Source organism: Rhinoraja longicauda, chromosome 1 (assembly GCF_053455715.1).
Source record: "Rhinoraja longicauda isolate Sanriku21f chromosome 1, sRhiLon1.1, whole genome shotgun sequence".
NCBI lineage: Eukaryota > Metazoa > Chordata > Chondrichthyes > Rajiformes > Arhynchobatidae > Rhinoraja > Rhinoraja longicauda.
In genome coordinates, this window is record NC_135953.1 from 93,279,110 (window position 1) to 93,304,573 (window position 25,464).

A 25,464-nucleotide genomic window follows, 5' to 3' on the forward strand; every position below is an offset into this window, starting at 1 on the left:
CCTATGGCGGTACTAAACAAGCAATATAATGTTTTTACATGTTCTACTAGGCTTCAGAAGTTTGGGTTTCTTGGAGCAAATGAAATCAAATTTCAAAAGCAGTGTGTAAGGCTCAGCGTCTCATACATCATATCTTTAGCACAATTGATGAAGGTTGAATTTTTATGCAACTGAATTTTGAAGTATTTATTTGAGGAAATGGCAATTCACACATATAGGAGTCATTTTTATGGCCAGAGTGGTTGTTGAGTACTACTTGTAGATTTGGAAACCATTTAAAGAATCCACGACAGGAACTATGAGATCAAATATTTTCTGTAAGCCTAAAGTTCTTATCCTGTTACTGATTTCTAAAAATTGCTCCAGAGAAATGTGAGATGCAACAATTCCTGGAAGAGCAGCGTATCACTGATAATTTCTAGATTGCAACATTTAACTCTAGAGGTTGCTGTCACTTGTACGACAACTGGTCCATTTTGATTACAGCTGAAATCATTTATTTACGCTGAGATCACTGAGTTTTTCAAGAACAGCAAACATGAATGCCATTTTTGACCTTTTTTGATCTCCGAGCAACCCTTCTGCATGTGTACATCCTCCACGGCTAATGCCCTTTCTTTTTTTAAGGAAACGTTCTGAAGATCACGATCTCTGCAAATGCTGGTACACTTAAGGACTACATATTCCCTCATGAAATCTCCCGGATAGAGTTGTTATCACAAACACCTTATGCTGCTGTATCTTACACTTACATTGAAACAAATCATCCATTAGACTATTGTCTAATAGTCAATGCGAAGCAGATAGCACAACTTTATGGATGGTTGTTTTCTGAAGCAGAAGCAGTAACTCTCATTTGTATGGGTATTGATGGGCAAGTGAAGGCACCACAGTGGTGCAGTGGTAGAGTTGCTACCTTACAGCGCCAGAGACCCAGGTTCGATCCTGACTACGGGTGCTGTCTGTGCGGGGACTGTACGTTCTCCCTGTGATTGCATAGGTTTTCCCAGGGTGTTCCGATTTCCTCCCACACTCCAAAAATATACAGGTTTGTAGGTTAATTGGCTTCTGTGAATTTTTAATTGTCCCTAGTGTATGGTGCTGGTGTACGGGGTGATCGCTAGTCGGCGTAGACTCAGTGGGTCAAAGGGCCTGTTTCTACGCTGTATCTCTAAAGTAAAGTCTCTAAAGGTACTAGCCGAGCTACAGTAGTAGCTAAGATATTGCTGAGTTTGTTGCAGTTCTTGACCCTCACAGGCTGATTTTCATTTTTGTTTTGTATTAGAACTGTTACAGGATAACCCAACATTACAACGTTGCAGTGTTATTTCTACACAATGAATAATCAAAAATAGTAGATTAAAATGTAAAAATAAAAATAAACAACAAAAATGTAGGATAACCTGTTAAAAAGCATGGTATTTGTGTATGAAAATTAAAACCACGAATCAAAGTATATAAATCTATTGTTTTATTAATCAGAATAACATGGAGAGTCCACATCTGTGACTGACATGCCAGCTTATTGTGGAGGCGCCTTGCGCTGAAGAGGAAGTCTGATCCATTAAAAGAATTTCAGTTCTTTGCCACAGAAGGCCATGGAGGCCACGTCAGTGGATATTTTAAGGCAGAGATAGATAGATTCTTGATTAGTACAGGTGTCAGAGATTATGGGGAGAAGTCATAAGACTCATAAGTCATAGGAGGGAGACTTAGATCAGCCATAATTGAATGGCGGAGTATATTTGATGGGCCGAATGGCCAAATTCTATTCCTATTCCTTATAACCATATGACACCCGAGGTCAGGATCGAACCCGGGACTCTGGTATTGTGAGGCAGTGGCTCTATCAGCTGTGCCACTGTGCTGCCCAAAATTACACACCCACACCGGGCAGACCTGCTACCTCCATAGACGGCAGGATTGAGCACGACTACCGCATGACCTTAAACCGAAACTGATGCATTTCCTGAATGAAGTCAAAGATCCCAGTATATGAGGATGATCAAGGACTTTTCTTGGTTATTATGCAACATTTCGCTTTCAATCCAAAATATGGCTGTTCATGCAGTGTGTAAGCTGGGACATATGAAAGAAACATCAAAGACATAGATGAAAGCATAATTATCTTTAAATTTCAGGCTTTGTAAATATGGGTACATAAAATATCCATTTTGCACAAAATATGACCTGGTGTGAGAAAGCTGCTTTGAAAGGAGATTTCTTTCTTTCGTCAAGGTGAAGGGAATGCTACAGGTAGAAACGTTTCTCCAGTATTATCACAAATGAATGATTTACCTGGTGAAATGACAAAAGCAATAAATTCTACTGTAATATAGGAATGTAAAAATCCTGTGCTTGATATCAAGTATTGCTATGCAGTAATACTTAAGCTACAATTACTGCCAATATCTGCAAGGAAGTGCCCTTACACATGATGATTTTAACGATTCTGATAAATATATGCCTGTTGAGGATTTACTTCAGACTTTCGTGATATAACGTGGAAACAGGTCCTTCAGTCCACTGAGTCTGTGCCAACCAGCGATCACCCCGTACACTAACACTATCCTACGCACTCAAGACAATTTTACAACTTTCCGAAGCCAATTAACCTACAAATTTGTATGTCTTTGGAGTGTGAGAGGAAACTCCAAGTTAAGAGAGGAAGCACCCGGGAAAAAACCCACGCGGTCACAGGGAGAATGTACAAACTCCATACAGACAGCACTGGTAGTCAGGATGGAACCCAGGTCTGGTGCTGTAAAGCAGCAGCTCTACTGCTACACCATTGTGCTGCCCCAGTGTGTATTTGTGCATTGAATTGATTCAGTGAGTGGTAGAACAGTTCACAAAATGCAGTTTTATTACATTTTCATTTTTTTCTGCAAATTATCATCTTTTCTAAAGTGATAATTAAAAAATTATAATGATTATTCCCAATTTATATAAAATATTACTGTTTTCTATAATGATGTTGTTTAAGATTCTTGACTGCATGAAACCAGTGGGAAAAAAAGTTTTAATATGGTTTACTATGATTATGTTAACCAGCTTACAAAGCCATTCTAAGTCAACCGCTGAAGGTTGTGAGAGAAATACTGGTTAATCAAACTGCTCACATCTTGGCCTGTTACAGGAAGAACTGTGCTAATCCCTCATCAGCTGGGCAGGTGAGTACAAATGTACTGTTGCAAGCTAAACCAATAAGGTGCGGTACAAGTGATTTATCTATCTACTAAGAAATAATAGCATTATGATTGCTATTGTCATTGAATCTCCTCATTTAAAATTAAACAACTTCTCTCCAATTTGCCTTAAAATGAACATTATTACCAATGATATTTACTTATTCTATTTTACAAAAGCCATTCATTTAACTTTATATAAAACCTTATTGCATCACACTCAAGATGGTAAATCATGCATTCTAGTGTTGTTGCTTCCAATTCCAATGTACATTAGTACTTCTTTAATAGAAATAATTTCTTTTCAATCCATTCTTATAAAAATTGAGGGCAGCCAGGGATTTATGAATTCCAGAGTGTGTTCTTTTTTATTTCATGCTTGTCAATGAACCAGAGATACAAAATACAAGATCTACTCATCCAGTTTTTGGTGCTTTTAGCACTGCTTCAAGAGGACATTCTTGGAGGATGGCCAGTGAGGTTATATGGGTAGAACTTGGAAAAAGGAAAGTTCTACTTTGATGGGACTGTACAATACACCTCGCAATAGACAGCAGGAATTAGAAGAACAGATATGGAGAGAGTTTGTATATAGCTGTAAGAATAATAGGTAGCATTAGTCAGATATGTCAACTTTCCTAATATTTACTGGGTCTCCCACAGTGTAGAGGGCTTGGACAGGATGTAATCTGTAAAATCCGTCTAAGAAAGCTTCCTTAATACATATTTCCTGAAGCCCAGAATGAGAGGTGCATTGTGAAGTAATGCTGTTGTACTCAATAAATGTAAAATGAAAGGCAACATTTGGACCGGGACTGGTTAAGATAAAATAGTGTTTTGTAAATGCATTTGTAAATGCTGTTTGATCAACTGTTGTAGATTTGTTTTCTGATTATTTCTTTCAATCCAAAATTAACAATATTTGTTCAAGCTAAGTTAAAGAGGAAAGTAAATGCAAGTTCAGTGAAGATATTTTTTTCTCTGAGCCCAGAGAGTGTCCATAATAATAATGCAAGTCTTGTATTAGGTTTTCTTTCCGTACATTTAACCGAAACATTAAGCAGTCCCTACCTTGTTTCTGCCTCCTATCTGGGAAATATTTTGAATCCATGCAGTCAAGGTGATTGATGTGCTTTAGGTATTTTTGATATAACTGAGCTCAATACTGCTACAAAAATGTTCTCGCAGATTCAGATGGCCATTAGATTAATTTTGTCAGATTAATTTTGTCCTGAAAGTAAGCGTGCAGGTACAGCAGGCAGTGAAGAAAGCTAAAGTTGGCCTTCATAATGAGAGGGTTTGAGTACAGGCGTAAAGAAGTCCTTCTGCAGTTGTACAGGGCCCTGGTGAGACCACATCTGGAGTATTGTGTGCAGTTTTGGGCTCCTAATTTGAGGAAGGACATCCTTGCTATTGAGGAAGTGCAGCATAGGTTCACAAGGTTAATCACCGGGATGGCGGGACTGTCATATGAGGAATGATTGGAAAGACTGGGTTTGTATTCACTGGAATTTCGAAGAATGAGAGGGGATCTTATAGAAACATATAAAATTATAAAAGGACTGGACAAGCTAGATGCAGGAAAAATGTTCCCAATGTTGGGGAAGTCCAGAACCAAGGATCACAGTCGAAGAATAAAGGGGAGGCCATTTAAAACTGAGATGAGAAAAAAATATTCACCCAGAGAGTTGTGAATTTGTGGAATTCTCTGCCACAGAAGGCAGTAGAGGCCAATTCACTGGATGAATTTAAAAGAGAGTTAGATAGAGCTCTAGGGGCTAGCGGAATCAAGGGATATGGGAAGAAGGCAGGCATGGGTTACTGATTGTGGATGATCAGCCATGATCACAATGAATGGCGGTGCTGGCTCGAAGGGCCAAATGGCCTCCTGCTGCATCTATGTTTCTATGATATGTCTTCCTTGTATCAAAGAAAGCTTTGATTCCACCTTTGTGCTTCAAATCATGTTTCATGTAGGTTAATTGCTTGTTAAGCTTAAATACTATGACCTTGAAACTCCATGAGGTTCGCTCAGTCTCTTGCCATAATAATCTTGTTGCCATCCTCTCTTCCATTAAGACCTCCAGGGAAGTTCTAAAGACTTGAAGACTGGCTTCTTAAACTGCCTGTGTTTTATAACGGTAAAAATCAGTTGAGTCAATAAAGTGAATACAACTTTACGAGGTTTACTTTTACTCAGTGACCCTTTGGTTATGACAGTCAGAAAGTGGATTTGTTTCTCTTTCCCAACCTGATTGTGTATGACATTAGCCAGTCAAATTTAAATGACTAGGAATTAAAATCTTGGTCTTGAAATCTTGGATAACATGTACATTGGAATTACATTGCCAAGTTAAAATTAGCATCTCGTGCTTCTTTTAGTTTGAGCGATCCTTAATATGATAATTACTTATCCATATAATTTATTTTAGAGTTCAAGCTAATAACTATTCCAATATGTGAAGCAATCTAAATGTACTGGTTCTGTTACCAACACATTGCTTGTGCTGTAACATTGTGATTTTGATAAAGTACATTCAAACAAACTATTTCCATATCAAAGGAATTAAGCAATTCAATTGACAATTAAACTGGAAGAGATATCAGAAAATTTAACCACTACCCATGTAGCAAAATATTTATCTTAGTTTTAGTCTAAGATCTGTGCATTGCATTCATCCTGTTAAAGTGGAATACAAACTACTGTGGTTCAAGTCTCATTGCAAAAATGGCAAACATGAAGATGACAGAGAACTGAGAAAGTCTAACTGCAACAACTGGTTTTAATTACTTCAATTTATAAAATAATCCCATGGTCCATTAAAGCAGATTTATTACCTTTGCCATGTTCTTGTCTTTATACCTCCTCTCTGGAAAGTTATGACAATATTGAATAAACAACAAATTTCTGTCCTTATAAGGGCATGATATTGGTGCTTTCTGCAGGGAGTTGGCATTGGTGTTGTCCTGTTCCATATACAAAACTGTTCATTTAACCATTGATGGAAGTAGAATGCGAAGAAGAAACATTAACTTAAAACTAATATGCTCACTTCAGGTGAAATAATCAAAAGTCTTAATAATTCCACCATTGACAAGTCATAGATTGAATCACTTTGACGCATAATAATATATTTGGTAGATTTTACTGATTGCTCAAAGCAATAAGACGTGTTTATGAAAATACTCTTGTTAATTTTGAACTAAAGACTGATAAATGATTTCAAAATTACTTGCTTGTTGCCAGCGCGTCCAAAGTAAGGTGTAGTATAACTAGTTTTAATCTGTGAACAAGGTAACTGAATCCAGTCTTTAAAACCTTTAAATTCATTCAATCAAATTACTCAGCCTAAGTGCAAAATGCTTTAGATCCACTGATCTATGCAATAATTCACACAACTTTGAAGTTTCAATTGCAAAATACAATAGCTAACATTTCTCCTTGAATATTTTTTGAATAACGAGGGGAATATTTAAACATAGAATCACATAATCATTATCAACAGTTACAATATAGAATTTAATTGCACTCTATGACTATTGTTTTCTCAATTAGTATTACAAATAATCTGTCAGGTATAATATTAATATAGAACATCGAAATATAAAACAGTACAGTGCTGAAACAGATCCTTTGGCCCACAATGCTTTTGCCAGACATGGTGCCAAATTAAATTAAATTACGTTAATCCCTTCTGGACCATGACCTCTGACTGCTCATCCTGCCCTCTCAAATGTCCCGCATCTGCTCAAAGACATCCTGGACCCTGGCACCAGGGAGGCAACACATCATCCCAGGCTTGCAGCCACAGAAACACCAATTTGTACCCTGAAGGTCCCCTTTCTCTATTACTCTTGCACTATTACACCTAGACTTAGCTCTAACCTGCTGTCCTACACAGCCAGATGAGGTGCCACTGTTCTGGCTGCTGCTGCAATTTGCCCCTGAGAAGCCATCAACCCCCAACAGTTTTTACAATGTTATGCTTGTCTGAGAGGGTGATAACCACAGGAGACTCCTGCACTACCTGCCCACTCTCCTGGCGGCCACCCATCCATCGAGCTGAACCTTTGGTGAGGCCACTTCCCTGACTCTGCCTCCTGTTGCTCCTCAGTGTGCCCAGCTACTGCTCCAACCAATCCATGCGGTCCGAGAGGATTGCAGCGGGATGCACTCCTCATGGTCATGAGGAACACTTCACTGCTCCTGCTTTGCCACATCACACAGGAGAAGCAGACAGCCCCAGTGCTGCAATAACTTCCTGCTTCATCCACACTGAGAATAAATCTAGAAACAAAGAACTGCAGCTGCTGGTTTATACCAAAGTTAGACACAAAGTGCTGGAGTAACTCAGCAGGTCAGGCAGCTTCTGAAAATAAATCTGGCAGACTTAAGGAGAATAAACTCTTTAAAAAGTTTACCTTGTTTCTGCGTGCCTTCTGCTCCAATTCACTAAGGGCCACATTTTGACCTATTAACTGCACTTCCTCTCAAAGCAGTCAAGGTGTCTGCTCCAAAGTTTCACTCCACTAGAGCCTGATTCCCTTTACTTGCTGCCAATGCTATCAGGACTGAAAATAACCAGTCCTTACCTGTGCACAAAGTTTTAAACTGCTCCAGCTCCTCCTTTCTGCTGCTAATATTGAACTGAATTTCAATTTCAATTTTTAAAGTTACAATAACTGTGCACTGTGGACCGTTTGATTTTATTCATTTATAGTCTTTTTTTTAACTGGATAGCATGCAAATAAAAACTTTTCACTGTACCTTGGTACACATGACAATAATAAACTTAACTAGTTTCAATTAACTAAAGTCATTTGGTAACACGTTAATCACCCAGTGAATGTGCTGTATACCTTTCAGTTCAATGTTATTTCTGGTTACACGTGAATTGAAGGAACTATTAAGTAAAAGCAAAAAGAGTGAGAGAGGTCCATCCATAAGCTAGAATACTGTCTGATTCACCATTGCGGACATTGGACTTTGTTTATTGAACTGGTATTCTACAATGCTGAGACCTATATTCTTGCCTCTGTATCTTCCCATTTGCTCTACCTATTATGCCTGAGTTTGATTGTATTTATGTAGAGTATTATCTGATTTGTTTAGATAGCATGCAAAACAAAGCTTTTCACTGGTATCCTCAAATTTAAACCTCTGTAACAACATCCCTACTCTTTAGATTTAGGTTTAAGTTTATTACCTCGGTTGTCATGCACCTAAATCTAAAGAGTAGGGATGTTGTTACAGAGGTTTAAATTTGAGGATACCATTACCATCTGTGGCTTTAACTCTGCACATAGCCATGGTCTCAGCCATGGCCTTTCTAATCACAGATAGCATTGCCTCCTTCATGTGATAGGGGACATCCGGCAAGGTGAAAGACCCTCAGTTGTCCTAATGTGGGATAAAGGTTTAGACATATACTGGAGACCATGGTAAAAGTGAGCTGTTTGAGACTAACACAGCTGAAATTATTAAGGTGGTGGAGGGTGTAAGAAGTATTGAACAAATAGGTGGAAAGTGGCTGAATTTTTTTTTTTTTTAATGGTTTTTAGAGATACAGTGTAAAAACATAGAAACATAGAAAATAGGTGCAGGAGTAGGCCATTCGGCCCTTTGAGCCTGCACCGCCATTCAATATGATCATGGCTGATCATCCAACTCAGTATCCCGTACCTGCCTTCTCTCCATAACCCCTGATCCCTTTAGCCACAAGGGCCACATCTAACTCCCTCTTAAATATAGCCAATGAACTGGCCTCAACTACCTTCTGTGGCAGAGAATTCCACAGATTCACCACGCTCTGTGTGAAAAAAAACTTTCTCATCTCGGTCCTAAAAGAGTTCCCCCTTATCCTTAAACTGTGACCCCTTGTTCTGGACTTCCCCAACATCGGGAACAATCTTCCTGCATCTAGCCTGTCCAACCCCTTAAGAATTTTGTAAGTTTCTATAAGATCCCCCCTCAGTCTTCTAAATTCCAGCAAAACAGACCCTATGGCCCACCGAGTTTGTGCCAACAAACGATCACCATGTACACTAGAGCTTACCTACATACTGGGGACAATTTACAATTTTTACCTAGGCCAATTAACCTTCAAACCTGTATGTCTTTGGAGCGGGGAAGGAAACCAGAGTACCCGGAGAAAACCCACACGGTCACAGGGAGAATGTACAAACTCCATACAAACTGCACCCATAGTCAGGATCAAACCTGGGTCTCTGGCGCTGTAAGGTAACAACTCTACTGCTGCGCCAATGTGTCACCTCAAATTTGCTGAGAGAAAATAGTCAAGATAGTGGGATAGTTCAATAGGACATAAACAAGCAGGTGTCAGGTCTTCTGTACCATCCAAGAAACTCCATTCCTTCATCCTGTTAATAGCCAACAGAACTTTTCCTGACCTTTGAGAGGAAGAAGAAATTATCTGTGCACGGTTTGAGGGCGAGGGGGATATAATAAGATTGGCGACTAGCAGTATATTTTGCTTTTGTAACCAGACATGAAGGCGCTTTTCATATTCCTGTTCAGGCTCCACAGTATACCAGCAGGCTACTTTCAAACTGTATACTTGACAGTCCTTGGATAGACTTCAAAACACTGTCTTTGCTCATTGAGAGCATTAGGAACATTATAAGCAGTAATCACACTATTTTCCCAGGGATGTATTAAATCTATATTGGGCATTAATTATTTTTCAGTCAAACAGAAATAAAAGTCTGTGCTCTGTGCAAAAGATGCCGCTTATTCAAGGGTGTTTTTATTGTGTTGTCTGCCAGCTCATTCTTCCAGAGTCCATGAAGTTGCTGCCTATCTACATGAACTGCCTCTTGAAGAGTTATGTCTTACTCGGGAGCCCTGACATTCCCACTGACGAGAGAACCTTTCAGCGGCTGCTGGTTACTTCTATGGACGTGGAAGGCACGCAATCCTTTTTCTACCCAAGGCTGATACCCATCGTAAGTGAAGAAGTTAAACCACTGACGGGATCCCATCCTCTACAGGGAGAATTGATACTTTCAATGTCCATATCTTTTCCCTCCATCCAGCGAAATGAGTAGTTTGGAATTGATGTGGCATCATTTTATTGAAGATCAGTCTCCCAAGACTCCCACCATCTCTCAGTCCCATGATTGAGGCCCAAGTCACCACCCAAAACTCCACCCCTTTGTCGCATAGTTGATGCATTGGCTGACACCAGGCACTAAACGATCTGGACTTTTCCTTCCCTCTTTCCATCACCCACCCACTTCCCCAAACCCTGGTCATAGGCTCCATTCAGTCCAGACCATCCCGTCAACCACTGCTCTAACACAACACACCTCTGGCTTCAATTAGTGGCATTAACCTCCCACCCTCACCCACAGACCCTGTTAGGAGACAAGTGCTACTGTTTATCCTTATCCACCATCACCGAACCTAACCTGAGTTGCAGCCAACACATTATTGAATGTGAATTTGTGAAATGTCACCTTCGTGGTCTTGGGTATGACTTAGATTTGTAGAGGGACCAAGAATGGAAACAGTCAATAGTCTCCTTCAACAACACCAGTTTAGCACTGAGAACACTCTTCAAGCAAATAATTCGTATGTTATCTTATACTATTATTATAAAGTATTGTTATGATACAATAACAACATGGATGAAAGAAAGCTGTATTTTTATGATAGAGCTTCTTAGATTTGGCCAATTTTCCTTGCAGTGTGACCTTAAAGAACAATCCAGAAACAAGTTAATTCCCTGTAGTTATTTTATTTGAAGGACTACTTGAAGGAAGCCAAACAACCTACTGTATCAAAACGGACAAACTTTCCATAATGTCATAAACAACATTAAAATGACTGTTTCTGTTTCATTTCTGTCACAATGCCAGATCTAGATTTGTACAATAGCCAATAAATGAACACTTCAAAAGAAAAAATCAACTCCAAGAGGAATTATGAAATGTTAAAAAAACATTTCATTATCTGTTATTATTTTCCTGTATGAGCCATATCGATACTTTTCTTTGTCCCGCCCCCTCCCCTGACATCAGTCTGAAAGAAGAGTCTCGACCCAAAACGTCACCCATTCTTTCTCTCCTGAGATGCTGCCTGACCCGCTGAGTTACTCCAGCATTTTGTGATACCTTCGATCTGTACCAGCATCTGCAGTTATTTTCCTACTGAAGGCACTAATGTAACTTTTATTGTGGAGCAGGATATCGAAGTTCTCAGCCGGAATGCATGGGCCATGGTGCAGGGTATGGTGCAGAGGAAGACAATGGGGACCCAGCGTGGGGGGACCGCCGTGAGGAATGGTGGGAGAACAAAGGGGGGACCCGGAGTGGGGGAGGGGGGGCAGCATTGTAGTTTTAGAATCCTCTGCCCAGGAGATAAGTCTGTGTTTGTTTGTTCATTTGTTCCGGTGATGGCGCTGTGCACACGGCAGCCAGCCAACAGTCGCTTGTCTTTTTCTTTTTGTTTTCACTTTTAATTTCAAGTTTTTGTGTAACTTGTGTGCTGTGACTCGACAGACTAATTTCCCTCCGGGGATGAATAGAGTTTTATCGTGTCGTATCATATCGTAGGAATAGTAGTGAGATTTTTGGGAATGGCAAACTAAACTAATGGGATCAATTATGAGAAGGGGTTGCAGAGACTGGCCTTTCAATCTGCGGGAATAGGAGACAAATTTTGTGTGTAAGATGATTAGAGAAGACAGTAAGAAACAACATCCCTTAGTTGAAACAAATCCTTAAAATTGTGTCAAGACATGTTTCCATGCAAAAACAAGTGGAAAATATTTCCCTCAATAATCAGTTTGTAATGGTTTAATTAAAATGATTGAAACTGAGGTGAGTAGTCTTTTCCTTCGGTACTGTTGCTATGGAATATGGAAACAAGAGTTAGGTAAGTGTAGCTAACATTCACATGAGCATTGATTCAGTTTAGCAATGATCTAGTTTAATGGTAGAATAGGCTCAAGAGGCTGAATGGCTTCCAGGCAATGACACAGCTGAACACTTGCCTGTTTTTTAACAGCACACGATTGATGTAAACAGTGAGGAGATTCCAGCCGCTCTCCGTTGCTCAGAGGAACGTTTAGTAGATGGAGGAATATTTTTATTGGCAAATGGAATAAATATGTTCCTGTGGCTGGGACTGAACGCACAACCTGAACTAATTCAAGGCATCTTTAACGTAGCTACCTTTGCACATATCAACACAGAGTCGGTGAGTATTGTACAAAAAGTTATTAAACAAATGCGTAATAAATAACAAAACATTTTTGACCCCTCCAACACTCGCTAAGCAAAATTATATTTCTGGGAAGGATGTACAAGAAGTTTAATAATACTTGTAGTGGTTGGTCAAAATGTGTTTATTTGCTGAAAATGTATCATTTTAATCATAGTCGTATGGCTTGGATTTTCCGTGGAGTGCTCACACTCACTGCTGTACCTGGCCAGGGAGAATGGCAGAAATCCCTTTTACTGACATAAACAGAATTAATCTGCAATTTTGGCAGACCTATGTTGGCAGAATGGGAGAGGTTCGAGGAAATTCCATGCCAATTTGATTAAAGTTCCTTGATGTGTTGTAGTTCATCTAGATTCTCATTATCCCCAAATGTGATTGTTTCATCAGAGTTCCTGTCCATTTGCCTACTCTCATGAACAAAACGTTTCCCATTAACTAATCCAGCAGTTAAAAGGAATATTGCTGATAGTCCTTCAACTTGCATATGTATGAATCTCGGTCAGCATGGATGAGTTGGACCAAAGAGCCTGGTTCCATGCTGTCCTTTCTCTGTGCACTGTGGACGGCTTGATTGTATTCATGTACAGTCTTTACTTTGACTGGATAACACGCAAACAAAAGCTTTTCAGTGCATCTCGGTACTTGTGACAATAATATGCTAAGCTAAGAGTATGACTCTATGACTGATTAATGTAAACAATGACGTAAATTGGTTCAGAGAAGCTAATAAGGAATGGAGACTGAGCAGAGGGAAGTAAATTAATCTGAAAAAGGGTCTTGAACTGAAACGTCACCTATCTATGTATTCCAGGGCCGCTACCTGACTTGCTGAATTACTCTAGCATTTTGCGTCTTTTTTTTGTAAAGCAGCATCTGCAGTTTCTTGTTTCTACAGAAGGAAATTAAAGTTGATTTAAAATTTATAAAATTGTAATTTAAGAAAGAAGTTATGGCAAAGCAGAGAAGTAGACAAATTGCACCCATGTATGTTTGGCCAGAAAAGGTAATGGGTCTGCCTTTGTCTACAGGACATGAGCCAAGTGCTTGGGTGTTTGGAGCAGTTTGATGGCTTTCTGGTCACCATTGCTGGTTACTGCCCGCTGCCCAGATTTATTGAATTAACTCATCAATAATCTTGTGTCTCTAGATTATTGCCCTAGACCTCTGGATTATCAAAACAATAAGACCACCACCTCACTTCTTTACCCTGATTCTCACAAACATTCAGGGTGAAAGCATTCTGGATGTGCAGAAATTCTTAAGCTCTAGTGGCTGAAGAAACAAGTCAGAAACAAGTTTATTTTATTTCAATGTCTTTTTTATTGACTTAAGTATTTAGATTGTTAAACTGGAGAAAGTATATTGAACGCAGGTGGCAGGAAGGCCGTGCAAATATCACGTTTCCATTACTCACAATAGAAATGATTTATATTTCTGGACAAATTTCCTTGCTTTTATTGGGCAAAGTTGCTTTGCATCTGTTCTGCCTATTTTTTTAAATGTATGTTTTTGAGTGCTTGAACAATGTGCCCTGAGTTTTCTGCCTCGCCTCATCAGCACGTACAAAACAGTAACAAATTTGAAAAACTGCCATTGTCTGAAAACTTCAACTATTTGAGATATGGTAGAACATAAGGGAATGTTTTACATTGTCCTTACCTCAGCTTTTCGTTTCAGATTTTTGGCCTGTGCAACATACGGAGAAGTGATTATTAATACTAAATTAAAGAAATAAACGATGGGTGAGACCCATTTTGACAATGGACAGTGATCACCTGGAAAACTACTAAACAATTTCAACTCTGAACTTTCACTTCTTTACAGACATCATTACCTGAACTGGACAACCCTTATTCAAAGAAGATTCGGATGATCATTGACAACTTAAGAAGTCAGAGCCCTTATTCCATGAAAGTAAGCAGCAATGTTGAAGTATAGGAATTTCTTTTCTCATAATAATTGATTCCTTATTGCAACCGATTGCTTTAACCGTGCCTACAGTGCTTTACGTGTCAATTGAAGTGCACCATTAACTGAAACATAACTGCCAAGTATTGCAAGCTTACACAATGCCCCAACAGTGAAAATGGTAAGAGGTGAGATTGCAATAAATATAACTGATTATAGCCAACTAAATTGCCCTTATAAATCAGCTGGGTCCCTTATTAAAAACACAGTTTGGAATCCCATGGCATTATTAGCCTCAAATTTAATTTTAACATTCCTCAGTAGGGAAGCCAGGATCACCTGTTCACCAGATGAAGTTCTAGTTGAAGAGGACTGGAAGCTAACAGTTATTCAAGAAAGACATTTTGCTTTTGCTATCCTTCATGATCAGAAATAAAAGGAATGTTGACATCTCCCAGGCCTGGAAACCCTGACATCCGTGCACTCTGACTTATTTACCTTACTGCAGAGGGGAAGTGCAATTATCTGTGACCCAGCAGCTTCCCACCTAAGGTAGCTTCATAATGAAGGTGGCTTTGCATTTCCTGGAGCAATGGTAGTGAGGAGTGACCTGATAGAGATATATAATATTACATGACACATAGATAGGGTTAATGGTCAGAATCTTTTTCCCATAGAAGGAATATAACAACAAGAGTTAAGGTGAGAGTTAGGAGTTTTAAAAGAGATTTAAGAGTAAAATCTTTTACGCAGAGTATGCCTTATTTCTGGAATGTGCGGCCAGAACTGGTGGTAGCATTCTTCTACGTGTGACCAATACCGACCATTGGCTAAACGTGTGTTAATGAAAACCATAGACTGGCAAAGCTGGAAGAGCTGCTGCCTCACAGCGCCAGACACCTGGGTTAGATCCTGACCTTGGGTGCTGTCTGTGTGGAATTTGTACCTTCTGCCTGGGTGACCGCATGGGATCCGGGTTGCTCTGATTTCCTACCATTCCCCAAAGATGTGCAAATTGGAGGTTAATTGGCCTCATTAAACTGCCCCGGAGTGTGTAGGTAGTGGACAGGAAAGTGGGATAACATAGAACTAGTGTGCATGGGTGATCTCCGGTTGCCGTGGTCTCAGTAGACCAAAGGACCTGTTACCATGCTGTATTTTTAAACTAAATTAAAACAATGAAAATAGATGTGCATGTCGGGTGTACAGTAGATCTGGAAATAAAATCACTGATACTACATACTTCACAGTGAAAACAAAATTGAACTTTGTAGTCAGTTTTCTAAAGAAATTCTTTCATGCAGCACATGTAAATGTTGCATTGGATCTTAGTATCTCCAGGCCATGTTCCCTTCAATGTAAATAACACTCATAGATCTTTTTTTTTTTAAATGTAAAATCATTATTTATATATTTAGATTACAGTTACTAATGTTTATATTTGTATTATGTTAAGCCAACATTGCATGGTTTATAGCATTTTCTAGACCTGGTGCATTTGCCCCAAATTATAAATGTGATAAAAACTCTTCATTGGTACCTGTGAATTCTGACTTTTATGTTTCAAATTAAGCTTTCTTGATTTTGTTTTTCTTTCACAAAAATGACTTAAAAAATGAATTGTATCAAACTATAGGAATTTACAATATATTCTACAGCGTGGAGTTTTAAGTTTGATTTTCTCCTCTTTTCATCTGCAGTTGATAATATTAAAGCAAAAAGAGAAAACGGAGGGAATTTTCAGGCATTTCCTAGTAGAAGATAAAGGGATCCATGGAGGAGCTTCTTATGTGGATTTCCTCTGTTACGTACACAAAGAAATCCGCCAGCTTCTCACCTAAGACCTGCCTCAACCTATTGCCAGGATTGCCTTATCATTCAACTCTCCAGGAGAAAGGGGTTAGCAAGAATGGCACACAGTCAAATTATGCATTGTTGTATTTTCTTCACAACATTTATCGACAGTACCAGTGCTTTCTGAAGAAGAAAAGTAATTTAAACGTTCCTGGATTCTAGTATTTACTGTTTTATAGTAACACTATCATTTCAATCAAAGTCTCTCTGATAATGAAATGGTTGGTATTAATGCATATAGTTTATAATATATTGAATTGACATTTTCTGTCGGCTGTATTGTTGGATTTAAATTGCTGTTCTTTCGTTGCAATATCAGGAACCTGGGCAGTAACAAATCGCAAGATGGGTACCCAGCAATACATATCTGTCAGGTGCTTTTTGTAAATATTTCATCCTACCACCAAATGAGTGGTCCTGATGTGTGGCAAGAGAAAGCAGAGCAATTTGGTAAATCCTGTACAAAAACCTGTGACCAAGGAATGCATCCTCCTTTAAAATATTGATCTCAGTTGCCAACAATATCTTTATAATCCAAGACTTTTAATATTCTAATCACAATGTAGTGGAGTTTGAGTGGACCAAAAGCCTATGCAATGTCTTAATTTTGATTTGGTTATATTATCTGTAATTAAATCAGTCAATATTTAGTATAGGCTCTCCAACATAATAGTGATTAATAAGTAATGACTAAATATTTGTATTGTGTCCTTCCATTCAATTCCCCAAATAACAGACCCTAAGTTTGTAACCAGGATTGGTTAACGTATATGCTAAAGGGTGATGTATATGCTCAGCTGCCAGAATATGCACATTCATATCATCATATCATATATATACAGCCGGAAACAGGCCTTTTCGGCCCTCCAAGTCCGTGCTGCCCAGCCTTCAACTATGTGTCAACTTCAGAACTTATCTTCTGTAAGAGTTTTTAATAATACTCTTCAAAGCAGAATAAGGGAAATGTTCAAACCATGCTCCATTTCTATTGTTCATGTATCCAAAGCTCTCAGAATGAATCGACAAATGAAACATGTATTTTTATTTTCAGGACCACAATCTTGCATTATCCTCTTACTGTGGATATTTCCCTGTTCTGCCGATTACACAGTCTTGAGCATTAATAATGGACATGATGCTAAATTTACTTCACTGCAGCATCTTGTGCTGTTCAACTACGTACATTAGTATGTCAGATTTCATTTCTGATGAACTTCCCAATTTTTATAAGTGATCACACATGTAATATAGCACAAATGTTCACTTTCTTAGGTACAGTATTAAGTAATGTGAAATTATTTAAAAAACAATATTTCACCAGAACATAAAATTACAATTCTTTGAGTTTAGAAGTAATGACATGATTTAGTTGGAACCTACAAACCTCACAAGGCATTTGATAGGGCAGGTGTTGAAATAAAGTTTCCACTGGCTGTGGGAACAAATGTGCTTGACTGAGATTGGATTTTCACGTTCAAAGGGTTGTGACTGTGATGCGGGGTAAGTGTTCAATCTTTGAAGTTTTTCAAGAGAGTAGTTAACACGTCTAGGGATTTTAGGGGATTTGAAGAATATGTAGATCGTGCAGAAAAATGGAATTAAGGTGGAAGATCAGCAATGCAGTACAGTCTCAGAAAATCACTCCTGCTCGTTTTTGGATTTTTTAACCTTATCAAATATGTTGATTTGTATTGTGTTCTTCCTGACAATTGGTGATCATTACAACCTTTGAAGTTAAAGTATCTTCAGAGAGGTGGAGCAAGAGTGGTGAGCAGTCAGCTCAGCGCTATTCACTAATAAGTAATGTTTCATAAAGGAGGATGTCAAGTAAAATACAAAGCACTCTCTGAAGTTTAGAAGAATGTGAATGAGTCAATTAAAACTAAATTCTTCAGGCAAACAAATAATCTGCAGATGCTGGAAATCTGCTATAAACAGAAAACTCAGCAGACAAGGCAGCATCTGTGAAAATAGGAACAATCAACATTTCAGGCCTGAGACCCTCTCTTTAACAATTCGACTGGAGGATCACAAACCCAAAACATTGGCTGCTTCTCCTTCCACGGATGCTGCCAGACTTGACATGCGATTCCAGCATTTTTCAAATGTATTTCAAAATTCTTATGGGTCTTCATAGGATAAGTGTTTCCCTTTGACTGGAGAATTTAAAACAAGAATATTAAGGGAATTTTTGGAGATTAAGGGAATTGAGGGATATGGATTTAGTGTGCGATAGTGGTGCCCAGGTAAAAGATAGAGTTCTAGGGGCTAGTGGAATCAAGGGATATGGGGAGAAGGCAGGCACGGGTTATTGATTGTGGACGATCAGCCATGATCACAATGAATGGCGGTGCTGGCACGCAGGGCCTCCTGTACCTATTTTCTATGTTAAAAGAGCAGCCTGTTGTTATTGAATGGCTGAGCAGGCACAAGGGGCCATATCATCCACTCCCACTTAGATTTCCAATGTTCTTATCAAAGTAAAAAAGGAGACTGGGGTCGGCATCATATCATTGTAGCAGTTATGTTTGGATTGAGTCCACTTCATGGAAGAATGTAGGAAGGCATCTAATCTATTTAGGTTTGGCAAGCACATCTGCCAGTAGAGGATAATGTCTCGACCCAGCCAGCCAGTAAACCCAACACCTGCCCTCCACTCTCTTCATTTCCACAAAATACCTTGGTCAATCATGATCTAATATTGGAAAGTGGTCTGAATTAAGTATTGGGCTTGAGATTTGGTTGTTTAAAAGGTTTAAAGTCCTTATTAAACCATGTGCCTTGGATGAAAGCAGGGTGCCCATATAAAGGGATACCCTGTGCAGAATTAAAATTAATAGCACACACCATTTCAGTGGCCATTGTCTGAAAACTGTCCTGCTTAATGCAATTTCAAGTCTTTTGTCTGTTCAACAATTATAAGGCAGACAGGAAAGGCAGAGATTGCTACAATTTTCTGAGGGGGTTTCACCAGTTCTTTACTGGAATTTTGTCCCCTGCTATATGATGTCGGAAACTAAATGCGCACCAGTTTAATTGACTAATTGCAAACATTCAAATTAGACGAGTATGACAGAAAATATAACGTTTCAATGCCTCACAAGAAACAGAATGCAGAACGTTGGATGGGAGTTGATGTGGAAATCCATGCTCCAACCAGTGCTTGGTATTAGTGAGCAGAAAGGTTGGTAATTCCCATTGCAATATCAGGTGCTTGACCTTTTAAAAAGCAAAACAAACACTAAAGGCATGTAATGTAGGAAAATAACTGCAGATGCTGGTACAAATCGAAGGTATCACAAAATGCTGGAGTAACTCAGCAGGTCAGGCAGCATCTAGGAGAGAGGGAATGGGTGACGTTTCAGTCTGAAGAAGGGTCTCGACCCAAAACGTCACCCATTCCCTCTCTCCTAGATGCTGCCTGACCTGCTGAGTTACTCCAGCATTTTGTGATACCTACAGGCATGTAATATATGCAGACAAATACAAACTGCATGAAAAAGTTAATGAGCTGAATTAAAGATGATTTTCATTTGTTTTACACCATAGGTAAAATAATACAACTAGATCTGATATGGTTTTCCAGCATTTTCTGGTTTAATTTCAAAATTCTTATGGTGCTTCAAAAGGGAGTGGTGCAGAGCATGCATGGTAATGAAACCCTGTATCAACAGTTTAAATAATTTGTTGTTGCATGTGGTTGACAAGAGGGAGGCAAGTTGTAAAAAATTGTGGTGATATTAATTGTCCTTTAGTAATTGCTTCAATCACAAGATGGTGCAGCATTGTACACAAACGATGGACCAATTAAGGCCATTGGTAAATTACTTGTGTAATTTGTGAAAAGGTTAGAACCTCAAACAAATGATCAAGTTTGTTGTTGTTATTCATTCATCACCAGCATTCAGTGACCAAGGGTTTGGAATAAGAAAATAAAATGTCAGGAAGAGCCTTTTACATATTTAGTATATTTAACCAATGTATCATTTTTTATTGTAATATCCAAAACACTCTCATAGTTATCAAAATTCTGCAGTGTTGAATCATAATCTTATTGCCAAAGTAGCATTGTGCTCTGATCATCTAAAATGATAGTGGTTGCATTTCTATTTCTGTGCATAAATGGAAATGTAACATTAGGCAAAATATACATTCAAAATACTTTTAATGCCTGGCTTTGTAAATCCAAAAAATATCTCATTTTTCATTGTAGTCACTTGCAAATGTTATTTTTTAAAATTGCGGCTATTTTTATGATGAATAGTTAGCCGAGACAAGAGAAACTTGGGGTGACTATTCTGTCATAGCTTTTATTATGCAAATGTTTATGCTGTCCATAATTATGTGAATAAAATAAACAAATAAAAGTAAGTGCCTTGCCTTTAAAATCTTCACCTAGTTTTGTTATATAAATAAATAGTACCTTTCACATTCTCTGGATGCCTCAAAGTACTTTACTTTCCGTGATTTTGGCAATGGTTGATTATTGTCATGTGTACCGAAAAACAATGAAAAACTTTGTGCGCTATCCAGTCCAGACATACTGTGCATGGTTACAATCAAGCTATATATACATGTAAAGACAATTATAGAGTGCAGAACGTAGTATTACAGCCTTACAGCAGTTACGGTGGAAATCTAGTTAAAATGTGCAAGGGCCTCAATGAGGTAGACTAGGGGATTGGGACTCCATCCTTTGCATATGAGAGGACTGTTTGGTTGTCTGATAACAGCAGGGGACGAACTGTTCCTAAATCTGGTGGTTTGTGCTTTCAAACATTTGTATAATCTGCCTGGCGGAGAAAGGACCGGGGAATAATTGCTGCTTGATTATGTTGGCTGCTTTCCCAAGGCAGTGTAAAGTGTAGATAGAGTCAATGTGCTGGTGGTGGGGGGTGGGGGAGGGATGGTTGGGTGAGACTGGTTTGTGTGTTTTTAATGTGTGCCTGCCGTTGTATGACTAGTAATCCAGAAACATGGACTAAAGTTCAAATCTACCAAGGCGGCTTTGGAATTTAAATTCATCTTATAATCTGAATTTGGAAAGTAGAACACCAACTAGTCTTAGTAATGATAGTAATAATGATTAGTAATAATGATATAAGGTATTATCGTCAATACTCACCAATAACCCCCTCACCAATGCCCAGTTTGTGGTTCATCAAGGTACCTTTCACTCCAGATCTCATTACTGCCTTGGTCCAAACATGGGCCAAAGAGCTGAGTACCAGAGGAAAAGTGAGGGGGATTGCTCTTAACATCAAGACAACATTTGACTGCATTTGTGTGGCTTCAAGGAACCTTGGTAAACTAGAGTCAATGGGCATCAAATGGAAAACAATCCCGTGGTTGCTGTTATACCTCACACAAAGGAAGCAGATTGTGATTCCTTACAGCTGTGGCCTGAGCCCGCAATCTTCAGCTGCTTCATCATAAACTAGCTCATAATACCATTCATTACAAGACCAGAAGTAGGGATATTCACTAATAATTGCACAATATATGACTTTACTCACAACTAATCAAATAGTCCATGCCTAGACAAAATTCAAGTATGGCAACCCTCTACAAGGCCAGGTAATAGCCAACTACAGTAAGAGAATGTCTAACTACATACCCTTGATAGTCAATGCAATATCACTGTCAAACCTCCACCATCAATATCCTGAAGAAGGGCACCATCGAACAGAAACTCAATTGGCCTAGCCACAGAAACTTTGAGGTTACAAAGCATGGTGGAGGTTGGGAGCCAGGTAACTCACCTCCTCTGTCTGCAAGGCACAAGTCGGGGGGATGATGGAATATTCTCCATGTACATGGGTTAGTCCAATGCCAACTGTTGCAAGAAGCTTGATCATCCTTGACAGAGACACTAAGCATTCATTTCCTCCACTACCAACACCAAGTGGCTGCAGTGTGTACTATTTACAAAGTGCAATTCATTTACTTGCCCAGCTATTCCCTCAGCATTTTCTAACCATGTGACCTCCACCAACAACAACGTCAAAGGCAGCAGGCAGAGAGGAACACCCCCATCTGCTCGTACCCTGTCGTCACCGGGTCAGAAACCTGAAACTTCCAACAGTGTGGGAGGCCCTTCACTAGAAGGTCTGTAGCAATGAAGAAGGCATCCTACCAAGGGCAAAGAGTGATGGTCTGATCACAATACCCAAATCCTGCAAATTAATTGTTATACAGTTGAGGCTGAAACCTGGAAGGGTAGGTGAAACTGTGAGATGGAAATGCTCAATGCATTAGTAGGCTTAAATATGGATACATTCCCAGAAACTGATGGGATTTATCTCCGGTTCCTACAGGAGGCAAGGGAAGCGATTGCTGGGGCTCTGTCTGAGATTTTCAAATCTTTGCTGGACACAAGTGAAGTGCCAGATGACGAGAAAAAAAAATAAAAAATCCCCCCTTTGCAAGAATAGCACCAGGGAAAAGACTGGTAACTATCGACCTGTGAATCTCACATCAGTGGTTATAAAGTTACGAAAAAAAATTCTAAAGGGAGAGGATTGATGATCACTTGGAATGGGAGGGACTAATCAGAGACAGTCAACATTGTTCTGTCAAGGGCTGATTCTGTCTGACCAATTTGAAGAGGTAACAAATAAGGGGTAGGCCATTTAGAACTGAGATGAGGAAAAACTTTTTCAATCAGAGAGTTGTGAATCTGTGAAATTCTCTGCCTCAGAAGGCAGTGGAGGCCAATTCTCTGAATGCATTCAAGAGAGAGCTGGATAGAGCTCTTAAGGATAACGGAGTCAGGGGGTATGGGGAGAAGGCAGGAACGGGGTACTGATTGAGAATGATCAGCCATGATCACATTGAATGGTGGTGCTGGCTCGAAGGGCTGAATGGCCTCCTCCTGCACCTATTGTCTATTGTCTATAAACTATGTCAATGAGAACAGAGAGCAATGCAGTAGATATGATTCACATTGACTTTCGTAAAGCCTTTGAGAAGGGCTCACATGGGAGACTGGATTCAACACATATAGGCAAGCGGGATCCAAAATTAGCTCAGCAATAGATGACAAGAAGTAATGGTAGCATGTTGCTTTTGCAGCTTGGATGCCTGTGACTAGTGTGGTGCTGCAATGATCGGTGCTGGGACCCATGTAGTTTATAATATACATGAATGGTTTAGATATGAATGTGGAAGGCAAGATCAGTAAGATCACAGATCACGTGAAGATTGGCAGAGTTGTTGATACAGTGGAAGGTGGTCTCAGGCTGCCGAAAGGTACTTATGTTTTGGTGAAATCGGCTGAAACATGCAAGATGGAGTTTAATCCAGACAAAAGAGAGGTAATGCATTTTGGAATGTCTAATACACCATAAATCAGAGAGTCTTATGAAGTATTGAGGAACAGAGGGACTTCAGAGTACAAGACCATAGATCCTTGAAGGAAGCAACACACATGTGGATAATGTGGTTAGGAAGACATAAGTGTTATGGGCCTTCATTAGTTAGGACATTGAATACAGAAGTTGGGAGCTTACGTTTCAACTTTATAAAACCTTGGTTAAATCTCAGATGGAGTACATGATCGATGTATATAAAATTATGAGGGATATAGCTTGGGTAAATTTGTTGTCATGTCAGATGCAGATAAAACTGGTGGACATAGATTAATGATAAGAGATTTGGAGTGGATATGAGGGAGACATTCATCTAGAGAGTGGCAAATACCTGGAATATACTGCCAGGGAGAATGGTTGAATCTGAATTGCTGGTTGTATTTAAGAAGTGTCTTGATGAACACTTGAAGTGTCTCGGCATGGAAGCATAGGGACCAAATGCTGAGTAATGAGAATAATATGGAAGGGCACCCATGGACGAGTTGCACCAAATGATCTGTTCCCATGCTGTACAATTCCTATCACTTCATGACTTTAACACCAGCAAAGTCACTGGGAAAAAACCTCCTGTTCACTGGCTTGTGGTTTGGAATCTTTTCTGTTCTTTTTCAAGGCTGGATAAAGTTTTGCTTTCACATCTCAGCCAAAGAAGGCATTTCTTTGCATGCAGAACTCACTCAGTAATGCACTAAATTGCCATATTTAATCATGTTCAAGCCTTTGACCTTGTTACTCAGAGGCAAGAGGCTACTTCTAAGCCAATGTCAACATAGTGCACATATCTTTCACTGCTGGAGGCTATCCGAACATAGTACTTCCTCCAACTTGGCTATAAAAAATTCATTCAAACAGTTAATCATGACAAAATCTACCCTCCTGAGTTTTAAAGTCTTGCAATCAAGTCCTGACACCATTTCATTACACTGCTAGAAGCCAATTGGCTTGAGGGATCAGACTTTGAATATTTGCTTATGTTTTCAGTTCTGTTCCTGGTCTGTAATCTGGTGGCTAATTTTAAATCCCTGATGCATAAAATCCATCATATTTACTTAAACAAATCTACCTTGGTCTTATATAAACCAATCAACTGGCCACAGAGTCTTTGCCGACATCTTCAGCCTCTCCCTTCAGCAGTCGAATGCCCCCATCTATTCAAGGAAACATCCGTCATTCCCAAAGTCCCAAAGAAAAATAAAGTACATGTCTTAATGACCACTGCCCAGTAGCTCTAACATGGACCATAATGAAGTTGCTCCAACATCGACCATAATGAAGTTGCTCTGAAAGGCTGGTAAAGGCCAACAGCTGCATCACTCTCCCAGCCAATTCAGACCCCTTGCAGTTTCCATGCAGGAAATATAGGTCAATGGAGGAAACCTTCTCTCTGAGCTACTTTCAGCTCTGGACCACTTTGACAAATATAACAACTGTGTCAGGATGCTATCCATTGACTCCTACTCCATAATTGGGCATCTCCAACTCTAACATTCTGGATGCTCCAACTGAATCATTTCATCTCTAAACTTCTGGACTTCCACACCTATAATTTTCAATAAAATTAAAGAGTAGGTTGTTGACTTAAAGAAACAGGAGACTGAACAAAATCCTTTCCTCATCAACAGAGTTGCTATAGAGCTGGTTGACAGTTTCAAGTTCTTAGGCATCCATATCACCAGCAACCTAACGTGGTTCCTTCACATTGCTGTGGTGATCAAGAAGCACATCAGTGTAATTATTTTCTTAGGGGTCTGAGAAGATTCGGCATGTTCACAAGGCTTCTCTTGAACATCTATAGATGTGCTCTAGAAAATGTTCTGACAGGATGCATGTCAGCTTGGTTTGGCATCTGCTCTACTCTTGAGTGCCTGAGCTTGACACTTGTGAACACAACTCA

At 39.3% G+C, this 25,464-nt stretch overlaps 1 protein-coding gene across 1 annotated transcript in view; it reads left to right on the forward strand.

Moving 5' to 3' along the window:
* sec24d (SEC24 homolog D, COPII coat complex component) overlaps positions 1 to 19,550 on the forward strand; it is a 141,434-nt gene extending 121,884 nt beyond the window's left edge. The window contains exons 19-23 of the mRNA XM_078402442.1: positions 3,055 to 3,173; positions 9,975 to 10,154; positions 12,220 to 12,411; positions 14,263 to 14,352; positions 16,047 to 19,550. Of these exons, the coding sequence (XP_078258568.1) occupies positions 3,055 to 3,173; positions 9,975 to 10,154; positions 12,220 to 12,411; positions 14,263 to 14,352; positions 16,047 to 16,187 (722 nt within the window). The 3' untranslated portion in view covers positions 16,188 to 19,550. The remainder of the gene's footprint in view (positions 1 to 3,054; positions 3,174 to 9,974; positions 10,155 to 12,219; positions 12,412 to 14,262; positions 14,353 to 16,046) is intronic.
* Positions 19,551 to 25,464: the final 5,914 nt, after the last annotated feature.